The 17,197-nt window shown below is 40.0% G+C and overlaps 1 protein-coding gene across 1 annotated transcript; it reads left to right on the plus strand.

Annotated features, from left to right (window-relative positions):
• Nucleotides 1–14,242: 14,242 nt before the first annotated feature.
• LOC121731208 lies at nucleotides 14,243–16,375 on the plus strand. Its single transcript, XM_042120562.1, has 3 exons — nucleotides 14,243–14,501; nucleotides 15,869–16,120; nucleotides 16,368–16,375. Exons 1-3 carry the CDS (start codon nucleotides 14,243–14,245, stop codon nucleotides 16,373–16,375), a joined length of 519 nt encoding a protein of 172 aa, XP_041976496.1.
• The last annotated feature ends 822 nt before the right edge of the window (nucleotides 16,376–17,197 follow it).

Consider the following 17,197-nt stretch of genomic DNA (forward strand, 5'->3'; position numbering starts at 1 on the left):
GTTGCGTCCCGTTTCCTTAATATTATAATGATTGTTGATTGAGCGTCCAGCTCAATCATTTTTAAATATTATGTCATTAGGTAAATTATTCATTAATAGCACATTGTGCATTAGTGGCGGGTAATTCGCCATAATTATAGAGCTTAACTGCAATCTACTATTGAAGTGTGTAATGTCAATATAATATGTATTAGATTTGAATTACTAACTATTTACCTAAAAAAATTTAGTTTGTTATTATTTTTAGCAATATTCCGCGAAAACGTTTTCGCGGAATATTGCTAAAAATAATAACAAACTAAATTTAAACTATGGATTTCCGCAAAGTAACGCCTGATTCCATTAACTAACTATTTACCTGCCGACGGGCACATAATATGGTATGCACATTGAATAACAACTGGGCTAGGGCTTTTATTTACTATGTGAATAATACAGGTTGTGACAAAATAAAGTGATAAATAAACTTTAGGATGTGTGTGCAGTGTGCCCCTTTTGTACAGTTCACTGTAAAAGCCGCTATACTTAAATATATTGTTTTGTGATTTGTATGGGCAAGCGCCCCAGTGTCATAAGTTTGCTTATACAAAAGTTTAAAAAAAGTTAGTCTTTCAGCGCTGCTACTTTCACATTGAACTCACCCTAATGAATTATCATCTCGTTTTGTTACCCTTACAATATAATATTTTCACTCATAATGTATGATGCCAAATATTACAGTACAATATGAAAATGGTTGTAGGTATAGTAGATAGCAGGGCTTTGTACTTGTCTCATACATTGGAAAAGTACGGTTCCGCGGGATAAAGTAATTTCATTATAACGAATTTATCGTACGTCTAGTATAGTGGACGATAAGGTATAATAACAATTTTATTCTTTTAAAAGGACGCCAAACAGGATCAAGCTATCAGGTGAGGATCACGCTGCACTTATGTCGTATTTTGCTTTGAAAACCACTAGCTAGATTTTTCTCCTTTATCTTTAGCACTTGAATAAAAAAGTATAAAAACTTCATATTGCTTCATAATTATTTGTAAGAAAAACAGAAAGTTTAGTAAATTATTCAGAAAAGACAGTATAATATACTTACTATGAGTATCTAAGATTAAATTTAATGACTACCAAATAAACGAAAAGTATTTTATCAAACGTATAGTTGGTAAGGCAATTTTAATAGTACGTGATCCTGATCAGACTAAAGCCCACGAGGCTACGCCCTACGTCTCACGTAGCAAGAGACAAGTTTATTAATTCGAGCCTTAGTGCTATAACGATAAGAGCGAATAGTGGTTAACACCGTACTCGTAAGGTGATGTTTTAATTCCCCACAATGTTCACATTATCCAGGATGTGTTTTGTTTAATAGGAATTTTGTTAGAGACTGTCTTCGCTTATACAATAGAAATGTAAACAGTATACCTATTTTTATAAAAAAACAGCTCAAATTGGACACACACACAAAACTCTGGTTGTTTCAGAACAGCGATTTCAAGTAACTTATGCTAAAGATTTTACATATCTAAATATTATTTCAGGTAACAAAGCTCTGGTTGTTTCGGAACAGCGATTTCAGGTAACTTATGAGAACAAAGGGTATGCTAAGATGACAAGCGCTTAACGCGCGTTGTGATAACGCGGAATTGAATTCGTGAAAACGCTCCTCTACATTTTAATGTGTACGGACTGAATAAAATGTAATTGTACGCGCGTCATCAAATCGCGCATAATATCATCTGAATATATTATCCTTTGCAAATATCACATCGCGTGCGTTAGCCTTGTGTCTATGTTCAGAGAGTTTAATTTGGCCAAGTTACTCTACTGGATATATTCATATTGTGCTCATAATGTAACTCGTATACAGAAATTAATTACCTTGATTCAAAGTTCCGCGTAAGTTTATTCTGTTGTAAGTTGTGTTAGGGAGTTGTGTTTATAATTCGCGGTTGAGTTCCTAACCGGTGCTTTGTTGTCATCCACCCCTTGATATTTACACTGTATGAGGGTAACGTGTTTATCATAAGTATGATATGGTAGATTATGTAGCTGGGCTACTTTGTGATAGATGTAGCTTTTATTCTATGTATCGTAATTACTTACTTTTGCCTGTATTATGTATAACAGTCTTTCAAACAATGAAGACAAAGCTTACTATATTTTTATCTTCAAATAGCATCTTTGTGTATTAACTTTGCTCTGTATAGGTAAAGTAGTGTCGATTTCCCCCGTTTCCCTATGTAGGTAATCATACCTACATAGGTAGACCATCAGGTCTTTAAAACTACGCAATGGATTTTGCACCGGTTGCTACAGTCTAAAGTTTGAACAAAATATACCCTTTGGGTCTAGAGCAGGGGTCGGCAAGTAATTTTAGGTGGGGTCCGGATACTGTGGGAAAATTTTAACGATGTCCAGAAAAAAACACACTTGTCATATGTAGCTTAGAAAATATTATTTTAATTAATAAAGGTATTGAGTATACCTTATCTATGTATTAATTGGTACTTGGTATAAAATACATTTCAATATTTCGCGGTCCGAGATTCGACCTTTCGCGGTCCGCCTGTTGCCTACCGCTGGTCTAGTTTCGACTTTAGTCACAAAATTTTGTACTAATTATGACTTAAACTTCTATGAATATTATTGACTCGCCTCGTGGGTTGGACCAAAGTAATAAAATATAGAATAATCTATGCCGATTTCACAAAATGAAATTGAAAAATTAAACAAGCCTTTCTTATATTGTAGCCGCAGCCAGATTAATAGTGCCACTAGAAATCAATAACTATTTGTATAGAAGTGAAAACTCATTACCTTGTAACGACCGCTACCTATAGACCTCTGACCCCGACCTCAGTAGCCATCTTGTAAAATGTCACTGTTTCCCGCCATTCGCCAACCACGTATTCTAAACATGAAATTTAATCATACGTAAGGGCGCGTAATAACATTGTCATTTTGTATGAATTTCGTTATTAAAATATAATAAACTTATATTAAACGGCTAATGTAACAACGTAAATGCGTAAAGGCATGTCTAAATTATTATGAGGTATACTTTGAGTTAAAGTTGATAATATCAACTTCAACTCAAAAACAAAATTAACGCGGCTGTCGCATAGCAATTGAAAATCTATTGTGTCTGCGATTCCCACGATCGAGGTATTAAAAGTAATATCAACTTGATATTACTTTAATTAAAGTTGTTTTTAGTTTGTCTCCATTTCAATTCATTAAAATATCTCACCCTACTATAGTTTGTGCGTTTGATGATATGCGTGACACATTATAATTGACAATAGTTGGGAAGTTACCTAATAAAAATTAATCGATCGTTTAAAAATATCGAATCACTTCGTAAAGGAATTGCAATCGAAATTATCGATTTCGTACTGACATTTCAGTGGTGCCGGCGATTTACGATGGCCGCCCTTTTTTATCGATTTGATTTCGATTCTACAGAGTCAATCTCTATTGACATAATTTATAATTTTTATTAATAAGTTAGCATTTAGCATCTTTTCATTTTTATTCATTTACAATTATAGGAAACATTTGTTTTTGTAGATGGAATATAAATTATTAAATTTTGATTTTTTTTGTTTTCTTTCTTCTGTAAAAAAAACCCTTAGCAAGGAACATGAAAACTGTCACCCATATCATCTTAGAACGCGCAAAATATAATATGAAAACTTTACAGTACGTACATATAGCTTTATAGTATTACCAGCTGTTCCGGCAAACCTTTTTTGCCATATAAAATATTCCGCCCATATTATTTTATTGAAATGACTAAATAAGTATGTCACCATGGCAACGTCTATCGCTATCCCGTCGCACAAACAATGATGGCCGTCAGTCTCGACTCTCGAGTTGCAATAATTTACTATTATTTATTCAACAAATGCTAAGTGCATTTGTTGATAAAAAGTAGATGTTGTCCGATTCTCAACCCTAGCCGATATGCTCGCTAAGATTCACAAAAATCGGTCGAGCCGTTTCAGAGGAGTTCAATTACGCACACCGTGACGCGAGAATTTTATATACTAGTTTAAGGTGCAATACTTTTATTCACTTTACTTATGCACTTAAAATACAGGTGTGGCTCACTAATAACTATAATTAGGTATAATAACAACAAAGTACACAATCAAGTAGTGCAGCTTACGCTCGCGCGTCCCGACTGGCGCGGGGGTGCCGCGCTCGCCGGTGCATTCCAGAACGCTTCACCCCGCGGTGCCCCTTGACCTCGAGCCCCGATGCAACAAGATCGACTCGATTCGGCGGGCGTCGTTACAACTATTATTACGCGCACATACAAACAATAATAATAATTAACACACGCGCTACAAACTCCCCCTCTAGTTCGAACTAGCGTCCCGCGTTCGGACTAGCACTTACGAGGTCGCCCCCGCTTACGTTTGACCCTAACAGGTGCTTCTAATTTGCCAACGTATGGCGTCAATTGTGACACGTGGTAACGTCCAATGCCTTCTAGAAGATACGTCGTGGGACTAACTACTTCACTGATACGATAGGGACCGTCTCTCTTCGGAATAAACTTAACAGACTGCCCGGATCCGACACTGTTCGGTCCGTGAGTGTTTAAGAGGACTAAACTACCTACCTCGTAATCCGGTGGTGCTCTCCTACCTTTATCGGCGTACTTCTTCTGGATGGACTGGGCACGCTCGTGAACCTCTCGCGCGTCTACGAGTGCTGTCGACAACCTGCGTAAGTATGGAGTAACATTAGGAACGAAATTATCGTTTTCCACAATAGCTCTCATATCTGATATCACGTCGGAAGGAGCTCGCAGCTCTCTTCCGAAGGTAAGGAATGACGGGGTAGAACCGGTGCTCGCCGTCGTTGCCGTGTTCATCGCAAACCTAATTGCGGGCAGGTGTTCGTCCCAGGAGCCGTGATCTCTCCCCACTAGGATAGCAAGCTGCGGCTTTAGGTCGCGGTTCTTCCTCTCTACGGGATTCGCCTCGGGATGATATAGAGGGGTCAGCGACTGTTTGATGCCGAAGGTGTGGCAAACTTGCTGCATCACCTCAGCGACAAACTGCACTCCATTATCGCTAATCATCCTCCGTGGTACTCCGAATCTCAAGAATACCTCGCTTACCAGGGCAGCGGCACATTCCACGCTGGTGGCGTTCTCCAGGGCAAACAGCTCTGTCCATCGGGAACAGACATCCTCCACTATCAAAATCCAGCGGTTGCCTTTAGCTGTTCTCGGCAAAGGCCCAAACAAATCAACAGCGATGACCTCAAAGCGTCGGTTTGTCGCAGGCGTTTGGAGCAAGCCGGCAGGCTTCCTGTTATCTGCCTTGTAGCGTTGGCACGCAGTACATCCTTTTATATAATTGGTAACGTATGTTCTCATACCCATCCAAAAGTACCGGGTCCTGATGCGTTGAAGGGTTCTCTCCACTCCGAAATGGCCTGCTGTGGGTGCGTCGTGAAACTCGGCGAGCACCTGCTCTCTCTCGTGTGCTGGAATCACAAGGCAAGCAGTATCAGCGTCATCGGCTTCGGGGGTACATCTATACAATACACCATCTGACATCAGATACCCTTTTTCTGACCAATTCCTCCCCCTAAAGGGATCGTCGGTGGCCTCTAAATCTTCGATAATGTTCTTCAAGTCGGTATCTTTAAGCTGGCTCTCACGCACCTCTGCAGGAGTCTTGTGCGGTATGTCTACAGTGACAAAGCACACCTCGCAACTTTCTGCTCCACCGTTGCAACAGGGAGGGCGACTGAGAGTGTCTGCTATGACATTCACTCTACCAGGAGTATACTGTATCTGCAGGTTGTATGACTGCAGCGTCAGGGCCCACCTTGCTAGGCGGCCACTCGGTGTCTTTAAGCTCATCAGCCAGCGCAAGGGCTGATGGTCAGATTTAACAATTACCTCTGAACCTTCTATATAACCTCTGAACTTCGTCACAGCCCACACGACCGCCAAAGCTTCTCTTTCCGTGGTTGAGTAGTTTCTCTCCGCAGGTTGTAGCAGTCTGCTGGCGTACTCCACGGGCCGTTCGTCGGGGCCCTCCCCCTGCATCAGGACAGCTCCGAGGCAGTAGCCGCTACTGTCAGTCCTGAGGGAAAAAGGTTTAGCTTCATCAGCTTGTCGAAGAATAGGGGCAGTGACTAAAAGTCTTTTAATATGATCAAATGCAGCTTGCTGGCCATCAGTCCATTTCCAGGTACTACTCTTCTTTAAGAGGTCAGTCAACGGCTTAGCCAAGGCAGCATAGTTGGGTACAAAACGTCGGAACCAGCTCGACGTCGCCAAAAATCCTTTGAGCTGCTTCTCGTTCTTTGGAGCAGGCATTTCAGCAATAGCTGCAGTCTTATCCGGGTCAACGTGTAAACCGCCAGGAACAATAATATGGCCAAGGAATTTTACTGAGTCTCTGGCGAAACAACTCTTCTCACGGTTGACTCGCAGGTTGAACACCTCCAGCCTCCTGAAGACAGCTTCCAGGTCTTCCAGGTGCTGTTTGAAATCTGGGGACAAGACGATGAGGTCGTCGAGGTATCCTAAAATTGTCACGGGTCTGTTTCCACGTGGGCTCTGCGATATCTCGGTCCCGTCGGTCTCATCTGTCACAATCGGTACGCTCAGGTTTGACTTAAACTGATCGATTAATCTCTGGAACGTAGCGCCTGAGTTGCGGAGGCCCATCGGCATCCTCTTGAACCGGTAAGTACCAGCTGGTGTTATAAATGCTGTCTTGTCCTTGTCCTCATCGTAGACACTTACTTGAAAATATCCAGAGCGGAGGTCGAGGGTGGTCATGTAACTAGTGGTCTTAGCAGCGTGCAGTACGTCTTCTATGCGCGGCAGCGGGTATCGGTCCGGTTCCGTCACGGCATTGAGCTTCCGGTAGTCCACGCATAGTCGTACGCCGCCATCTTTCTTAGTGACCAGTACGACGTTTGCCGCCCAGGGCGACTCGCACTCCTCAATCACGTCTGCTTCCAGCAGCTTCTCCAGCTCGTTATTTAATAATTCACGTTTACCTTGTGACAAGCGGTACGGTGGTGAAGCTATAGGCTCCTGTCTCTCATCGACCCGAATGCGGTGAGACGCGTAGCTGGTCGGCGGTCCCCGGTCGGCAAACCGCTCAGCTTGACTGATGATCAGCTGGTTGAGCTGGGTCCTCTGAGCTGTCGACAGCTGCGTCGCTTCGTCGTTCCTCAACATCAGAGTGTTCTCTTCCAGCGTCAGCTGCATAGTCGAGGTGTAGCCGGCGTTAACTCGCGCTTCCCCCTTGAAGAATTGGAACTTCGCTCCAGGTGCGTCTGAAAGATGCCAACATTCGTTTTTCAGGTCGAGTAATATACCTGCCTGCACAATGAAATCTTGCCCTAGAAGGGTCCTATTATTAGCTTCCGGTATTACTAAAAACTTAGTCGTAAACTCACGATTATTAAGATAAACTTTAGTCTCGCATAATAATACGTTGCTCACCTGTCGTGTCCCGTCGGCGAGACCAATCGTACGACGAACTTGCTTAAAACTTACTCCGTTGTTCAATAATATTTTATAAAGTCCTGGGCTGGCCAAGGACTCGGTGGCGCCGGTATCCAGCACAGCGACACCAACCTGCGAAAACACTTTAATCTTTATAACCGCGCGCGCCACCCCGGCGTCGCGCGTAACGGCCGTTTGAAAACTTACTAGAGATGGACGATATACATCGATTTATTTAAAACACTCGATGTATAGTAACGATGCATCGTATAAACCGATGTATTGTTAATACTTCAACATCGAATATATATCGATGTTTTTCATTCGATACATCGACCAAGCAAATTAGGAATGAGTATACTATGAGTGAAACGAAACGTTATAATCAGTGCTGCCAATATAACAAACGCGCCTATCAGTTATTATAGGCTGAATTGGCTATGTTTCCATTGCCGCGGAGCCGGTATAGCAAAATTAAAAGTATTTAAATTAAACCAACAAAACAAAACAACAATATGGCCGAGTTTTTGGAAGAACGTGAAAGAGTGATGTTGTGTTTTTATATTATTTTCCTAAAATTGTGTTATCTGGGTTTTTAATGTGTAATATTGGTAGGACATTAACCATTAAATATTCATTATCGTGCACAAGTGTGGGAAAGTGATGTAATAACCAGAAACGTGCTTTTTTGTGTTCCCTCCAAAACTCCATCAAAAGTTTCAGTAAAGCGTCCTACCACTTTACTGAATCGACCGACTTGACTTCTTGACTGTATTGACTTTATACTTAGACTTTGACTAGACTTTAGACCTGACTGACCTGACGATAATATAGAAAAAATTGTATAAAGAATATTGTTTTCCCGCCATAATATTATACTCGACACTGGCCATGGTTATAGCCGAAGTGCCATTATATGAAAAAAAAAAAAAAAAACAATATGGCCGACCGAGTCTCTGCTGTGGAAACGTGTGTTGTGTTTTAATACGATACAAGTGTTTGCTTTGTTTGAAACTAAAAAGAAACTTTGATTTATCAACAGGTATGTGTATTAATAAACAGAATAATGTATTTAGTGATAATGGGTTCGAAATTTTACTGGTAATATCACATTGTTTTGTTGTCAAAAAGTAGAAAGTAATTACTTATGTTGAAAATATTTTACGTTTTACTGCGCGTGCATATAACTAATTAACATATAAAAGAGAAGATTACGTTACGAAGTTTGCATTAATTTCGCAATGTAATACGATTTGATTGGAAGGTTATATTTTTACCCTGAAATACTACCTACCGTAGTGATTCCAAGTTATCGATACTATATTATCGATTATGATGCGGCATAAACATATTTGTATTTTACTAGGCAGTTAATAGGTATTATTATAAATACCCCGTAAACCGTGCTATAAAGTATTATTTTTTTAACTTTCAGTTATAATGGGACCCAAGAAAAAAAGTTCAGTTTGGCAGTTCTTTAACAAAATTGATGATAAGAAAACGAAATGCAAACTATGTCAAAAGGAAATTAAGTCTGCTGGAAATACTACGAACTTAATTGGGCACGTTCGTAATGTTCATAAGGCTGCTTATCTTGAAATTCAGCCAAAACAAAATACATTAAATGCAGAAGAAATATCGAATCCTCTAAATACCAAGGTAACGCCTAACGATAACATTGATGATGGTTTACTTCAATCTGAACCGATTCCTAGTACAAGTGGCAGTGGCAATAAAAGATCCTGTGAGCCGTTACCGAAAACCGTAAATGAAACTATTGATTTAGACTTAGAAGAAAACGTTACCCCTTTAAAACGCCAAAAAACAATACAGGCCGCCTTTAAAGATATTTCTTCTTACTCAGAATCTGGACAGAAGACAAGGAAACTGAACAACTGTTTATTATTCATGATTTGCAAAGACCATCAGCCTTTCTCAATTGTTGAAAACGAAGGCTTCAGAACTCTAATGAAAACAGTTGCTCCTCAATATAAACTCCCGAGTAGAACAACTCTAAGACGCTGGCTGGACGATAAATATGAAGTAATTTCAGAGACAATTAAAAAAATGCTATCCTCTATAGAAGATATAACCCTAACAACGGATATTTGGTCGGATACCTTAAATATGAAAAGTTTTTTGGGCATCACAGCGCATTTCGGAATAGACATTGAACTATACTCAATCACTTTAGGCGTGTACGAATTGGATGAAAGACATACATCAGATTATCTTTCTGAAATTCTCTTAAAGGTATGCCAAGACTGGAAAATAGACCAAGAGAATGTAACGGCTGTTGTTACTGACAACGCAGCCAATATAGTAAAGGCGATCGAATTAGCGTTCGGTAGAAGGAAACATATCCCATGTTTTGCCCATACTTTGAATTTGGTAGCTGAAGGCACAATGATGTGTACTGAGTGGAGAAACATTGTTTCTAAAGTAAAAACAATAGTGACTTGGTTTAAACAGAGTTGCGTAGCTAGTGACGAGTTACGTAAAGCCACTGCTGCGGCTATGGAGTCTCCTGCTGGGGTAAAATTAATACAAAGCGTGGATACTCGTTGGAACAGTACATACTATATGTTACAAAGATTTCTAGAACTCCGCAGTGTCATAAATGATATTCTCTTCCGCCACCCCAGAGCACCTGCAATGCTCAGTGCATCGGATATATCTACTGTATCGTCTGTCATCGTGGTGTTGCGACCCTTGGAAGCGGCTACAAAAGAAATTTCGGGTGATAAATACTGCACAAGTAGTAAAATTATTCCCTTAGTTCGTTGCATGCTCTCTAAAATAACTTCAGCTGTTATAGAAGATCCCGTAGCGAAGGAGGTGCAAAAACTTGCTATTAATGAAATAAATAAAAGAATGGGTTCTATAGAACATGTGAGTGCTCTTGCTATCGCAAGTATTCTAGATCCACGGTTCAAAAGAATACATTTCAATGATGCAATAGCTTGTTCGAATGCTGTTTCGAAAATTAAGGATATAATGAAGAAGAATTTGCAAAGCAATGAAGAACCTGAGTCAGATTCTGATAAATCTGATAAAAATGAAGAGGTCTTTTCATTATGGACTGATCACCATAAGTTAGTGCATCGTAACTGGAAAATTAACAAATCTGAAGATGTTTTGTCTGACGAACTTTCAGTTTATCTCAGAAGTCCTGTTGGAAGACTGAACGAAAATCCGTTAGAAATCTGGAGGGATTATAAAATACAATTCCCGAAGCTGTACAAAATAGCTTTCAAGTATTTGACAATAGTTGGCACGTCAGTACCTTCAGAAAGACTTTTTTCACAGGCAGGGCTAGTTTTGACTGAACGAAGGAACCGATTGAAGGGGAAAAGATTAAGTAAACTTTTATTTTTACATAGCATTGACAAAAAATATTGGAATATGTAAAAAAAAATGTGTTGGCTGTGTGATTTTGAATTTGAATAAATATATTTCCTGCTTTTATTAATACATATTTTTGTTTTAATTAAGGCCTAACCTAACCTAAAATACGTCATGGCGAAAACAATCGATGTTTAAGAAACATCGATGTATTTCTCAATACATCGTATTACCATCGATGTGACCGGTCGATGCATTACATCGAAAAAAACATCGATGTATATTTTAAATGTCCATCCCTAAAACTTACTTGATGGTCGGTCGAAGCGGTGCTCCTGCACGTCGGGCACTTGGAGCGAATCACACCTTCTTTACCACAACCATAACAAGAAATCGGTTTAGCTTTCACCTCGTCGGCATTGGGCGTTACGTTGCGTCTACATTCGTCGGTGGTATGACCAATTCTCCTACACGACGCGCAACGCGTTCTAACACGTTTAGACACGATATTATTTTTACTATCCGCATTACTAACGGTATTAGAATAAACATCGGCAACGGGCGCCTTTGGTACAAACTTACCCCCATCCGCGTTTAACGGGTTAACATTATAAACAGAGTGCCGTACATATCTAGCGCGCTCTAACAAACAATCTATGCTATCTATATTCTCGCGCGGCACGTACTTCCTAATACTATCACTTAACAGTCCATAAATTATGTCTATCTTCATTTTTTCGGGAACCTCGTACGGGAGTCGAGCGAAGTGGGCACGGATCTTCGACACGAAGGAATCGACGTGCTCGTCCTCTTGTTCTCGGGCGAAAATCTCGCGAAATATCCAATGGGCGGGACGTGGTGCGCCGAACATGTTACGTAGCCTTTTTATTGCGTCGTCCCACGTTTGTACGGTGGCTTTTATGCCTTGCCACCATACCGCAGCCTCTCCCGTTAGCAGCATAGGCATACCACGGAGCGCGATGTGGTCCGGTACATTCGCACACTCTTTGTACGTAACTATGTTATCGATAAATGCTTCTACGGCGTCGGCGTCGTTTTTCTTTCCGTCGAAGCGGGCGGTGCACGCGACGAAATTTCCTACCGTTGCTGTCGCCGGAGTCGGGGCGGGTGCTGCTTGTGTCTGTGACTGAAGACTTTGGATCACGCCGCTTAGAAGTGCGGTGAACTGGGCTTCTGACAATGTGGCGCCGGTATTCACGGGCGCGGGTGCCGCCATGTTAGCGTCAGTTTCTTCTGCACTCGCGTTTTCTTGTTGTCGCGTTTTCGGCATTTTTGTGGTCCGGCCACAAGTTGGGCGCAATTTTTAAGGTGCAATACTTTTATTCACTTTACTTATGCACTTAAAATACAGGTGTGGCTCACTAATAACTATAATTAGGTATAATAACAACAAAGTACACAATCAAGTAGTGCAGCTTACGCTCGCGCGTCCCGACTGGCGCGGGGGTGCCGCGCTCGCCGGTGCATTCCAGAACGCTTCACCCCGCGGTGCCCCTTGACCTCGAGCCCCGATGCAACAAGATCGACTCGATTCGGCGGGCGTCGTTACAACTATTATTACGCGCACATACAAACAATAATAATAATTAACACACGCGCTACACTAGATAGATTTATTTACTATAAAGTAACATGATGTTTTGTCATAATCTTATAGGTAAGATAAAAAATTGACATGATAGATTGTACCAATATTAAACTGTTCTGTGTCTTCCAGGCAAACTGCATGAAAAACCAAAGTGTAATGCTATTAGTACTCATATTATGCTAAGTACTCACATACGGTTTAGCTCGATAGTTTTACTCCAAATCGAGCAATAACCGCCAAAACTGGAAGTAAATATTATGTCTGTCGACGCATCACATCATCGACGTCACACGCACACACGCAGGGCTTACGTAGGCCTGCGCCCGGGCTGCGCGGCGCGCCCCCTTCACTCGATATTGGACCACCGCCGGTGTGCGCATGTCAAAGTGTCATACTTTAAAGTATCAATAAATCGTATTGAGTCTAAATCAGGTTTCATTCATCACCATCATCGAGGCACCTTCCAGTAGACGGCTCCAGGCTCCAGCCCCAACATTGATCCTTCTCCCGGACGTGCAGTGAACCAGCAGGGACAGTTTTGGGTTCGGATGCAGGATAGTGCCGTTAACAAAATTCCCGGATTGCAGCATTGCGAACAGGCAAGTGGCGAACTGGTCAGATAATCTCAAGTAAGCCAATTTTCCTTACTTATTAACAATCCCGATTCTGCCGCGTCATTTGTGTCAGTGCTGTGATTATTATCAATATTTTAGCTACCTATTGCTATAAATTAAGGCTACCTATTGCCGTTTAAATAACATTACCACAAATATATTTTTATCTATTGAATACCAATAAAATATTTGATAGATTTTTATGATTCAATTTTTATTAAAATAAAATAAAATAAAAATAAAAAATGTTTTATTTCTGAGTAAATTTGAATCAAATTTTTTCAGAATGTCTACCTGATGCCTACCACCGGTTCGGGAACTACCCCGGCGAGAAGAACCGGCGTAAGAAACTCGCACGGGTTCCACTTTTTACCAAAAAAGTGAGAGAAAAATTATTCTTTTAAAATAAAGTTTACAATTTTGTAACTTAATATTATATACAATGTCAACATACATAATTGTAAGTCATAATATAATAATGTAGAAGTAGCCTTGCAAGAAGCCATCCTACTCCCAAGATGTGCCATCTTCTATGAAATCATTGACCTTATAATAAGCTTTGGCACACAAACGCTCTTTGACTACTTTTTTAAATTTAAATTTCTATTATTCTATTTTATATTCTATTTTATATTCTATTATTTATCGAGTACCTATAAATATTCGGTAGATACTAGAAAATTACATATAATAAAGTAATTAACCAATTAATTACCCATTATTTACAATTATTTACAAGTTTACATCAAACATACTTAAACCTATTTTACTAACTATTCTATTTACTTATATACTACCTATATATTAAGTATTTACATAATCAAATTATCCAGTTCAACCTAAAAAGTGCATAAATATCATCATTTGTTTTTGCGCAATCGCAAAAACAAATCGGGTATTCATACAAAGTGTCGTACGATCGGCCGCTCGTGAGCCGGTTCTAGAAAAGTTATACAGGACGCATTCTAAACAACGGTGCGCGCTTTTACAGTAAATACTCGTTGTTACTATCTTTAGTTTATTTTCGTATTTCGGTGAATTCCGATCACTATGGCCGACGAACAGGCTTTAATTAAAAAAAGAGGGACCTTAAAAGGTCGATTGACATTATTCTCTAATTATATTAATAGTTTGCCTGCTCATTTGAGTAACGAAATTAAGTTAGAAATCGAAGTACGAATGTCAAAATTGGAACCATTATTCGATAGTTACAATGAGGTTCAGGAACAAATAGAAACTATTAGTACTAATGTCGCCGAGCAGCAAAAAGAGCGCGACCTGTTTGAGGGCATATACTTTAAGACCATGGCGCTAGCTAAGTCGAAGTTAGGTGTAGTGGCGGAGCAACAGCACAACTGTAGCTGTGATACCGACGGCACCCACAAGGCGCACGGAGCTACTGTCAAACTACCTATCATTCAGTTAGCCAAGTTCGACGGTGCTTACAATTCATGGCTAGAGTTTCGAGACACATACCTATCTTTAATTCACGATAATCCCGATTTAAGTCCGATTAATAAATTCCATTATTTACGCTCGTCGTTAGAAGGCAGCGCATTATTAGTAATAAAATCAATTGAATTCTCTTCGACCAAAAAACCGGGCATCCTACGAAAAAGTGTCAACTAAGGGCTTGCAAACAATGCAATAAAAGGCACAATAGTTTAATTTGTCCCGATATACCGAGCGGCGACGGATCGAACCCGCGCGCCGGCGAAGTAGTGTTATCGTGCGGTGTTGCATCGGCTCAAGCGCTGTTATCTACGGCTCGTGTTAATGTGCGCGCTGCGACGGGGAGCAGCCGGCGTGTGCGCCTTATCCTAGACTCGGGAAGTACCGGACATTTCTGTACACAGCGATTATGTAAACAACTCCAGTTGCCTACTAGAAATGTAACGACAACAATTAACGGGTTGAATAAAAGCGTATCTGTTGCGAAGGAATGTTGCGACATTACTATTCAATCGCTTCATTCTAATTACAGTAAAACGATTACGTGTGTTATTATTTCAGAAATTACGAACCCTTGGCCGAGTTCTCCTATAGATAAAAACGCAATTAAAATTCCGAGTAACATAACTTTAGCAGATCCGCAGTTTTATTTACCATCTAATATCGACATTTTAATAGGCAACGGAATATTATGGGAATTCATTGAGTCGGAACAGATTAAATTAAATAATCAGAATATTATTTTACAAAAATCAAAATTAGGTTGGTTTTTAACTGGATCAATACAACATAGCTCATCAATATATTGCAATTTTTCAGATTCTCAAATTCTTACCGATCAATTAGCTAAGTTTTGGGAATTAGATTCAATCATTACAAATAAACAATTACAGTGGTCTCCTGAGGAGATCGAATGTGAAAATTCGTTTGTGCAAAATACGTCTCGCCTACCTAATGGCAGATTTTTAGTCACGATTCCATTAAAGCATAGTCCAGATGTTTTAGGCGATTCATACAAAATGGCTAAAATTAGATTTTTACAGCTAGAGAAAAAATTACAAACTAACTTACAATTAAAAAATCAGTATAAAAATTTTATTCAAGAATATATTAATTTGGGTCACATGAGACTATCAAAACATGTGAACAGTGACCAAATAAAATATTTTGCTCCACACCACGGTGTAGAACGCCCTACTAGTTCTACTACGTCATTAAGGGTCGTTTTCGATTGTTCTATGAAATCATCTTCCGGTTATTCATTTAATGAGTTACAAATGGTCGGCCCGACGATACAAGATGATCTTTTCTCAATATTATTGCGCTTTCGTCAACATAATATCGTCATTACAGCTGACGTCACTAAAATGTATAGGCAGGTCGAAGTTAATGAGTCACAAAGACCCCTTCAACAAATACTGTGGCGCGACGAGCCTAGCGAACCTCTGCGGGCCTACGAGCTAAACACGGTAACGTACGGCACTGCTTCGGCTCCATTCTTAGCGATACGGTGTCTCAAGCAGTTAGCCGACGAATGTACCGACCCGCTGATTCAAGAGGTGATCTCTAAAGACTTCTACGTCGATGACGTCATCACAGGCGCTAGTAACATCTCTCAGGCTCTTCACATTTATACAGGAGTGACCAAGCAACTTGCTAGTGGGTGTTTCCCTTTGCGTAAGTGGTGTTCGAACGATAAAAATGTGCTATCACAAATTAAAAACCTTTCAAACGACAACATAACAATTGATCGCTTAGATTTATGTCCGAATGATGTTTCAAAAACATTAGGTATAAACTGGGATCATAAGTCAGACGAAATTTGTTTTAATATAAATTTAAAAACTTGTAGCAAAATAACCAAAAGAAATATTTTGTCTACTATATCTCAACTTTTTGACCCACTGGGCCTGGTCACCCCTTCTATATTAGAAGCAAAAATAACCCTACAAAAACTATGGTTATGTAAGTTGTCGTGGGACGATCCAGTACCCGAAGCTACACGTACAGCTTGGTATAAGTTCATTTCGTCATTATCAGAATTAAATAATTTAAGAATCCCCAGACACGCTCTTCGTTCGAATTACAATAACCTACAATTGCATATATTTACGGACGCTTCCGAAGACGCATACGGAGCGTGCGCATATTTACGGTCTGTTGACGATAGTGGCGAAGTAAACGTGACGCTCTTGTGTTCAAAAAATAAAGTTTCGCCTCTGAAACCGCAAACACTCCCGCGTCTAGAACTTTGCGGCGCATTACTAGGAGCGAGACTCGGTATCAAGATCGTTGAATCATTGCGACTCACTATAGATAATATTTTTTATTGGTGCGACTCCACCATCGTTTTAGGCTGGCTTAACACAACTACTAATAGACTGCAGACATTTGTACGTAACAGAATAGGAGAAATACAGTCCATTTCAAACATTAGGTCGTGGAATTATGTTCCAACATATTTAAATTCAGCGGACTATCTAACGCGTAAAACCAGCCCTGATGTGTTAATCAGCTGTGAGCAATGGTGGAAAGGCCCGCATTTTTTACAGTCCACCGAGTCATCGTGGCCTACATTTGATTTTAAAAACAATAATTTAATTTTACCAGAACTAAAACAAGAAGTAACATTAACAATAGCTCAATCAGATGAATCGGTATTTCCATTTGTTAAATTTTCTA

The sequence above is a fragment of the Aricia agestis genome, chromosome 10 (assembly GCF_905147365.1).
Source record: "Aricia agestis chromosome 10, ilAriAges1.1, whole genome shotgun sequence".
NCBI classification, from domain to species: domain Eukaryota; kingdom Metazoa; phylum Arthropoda; class Insecta; order Lepidoptera; family Lycaenidae; genus Aricia; species Aricia agestis.

Excerpts from the sequence above, each read along its gene's own strand:
- LOC121731208 (XM_042120562.1), top strand. The coding sequence starts at position 14,243 with ATGTCAAAATTGGAACCATTATTCGATAGTTACAATGAGGTTCAGGAA. Across the intron at positions 14,502-15,868 it reads TCAGTTAGCCAAGTTCGACG|CTGACGTCACTAAAATGTAT; the intron begins GTGCTTACAATT and ends TCGTCATTACAG.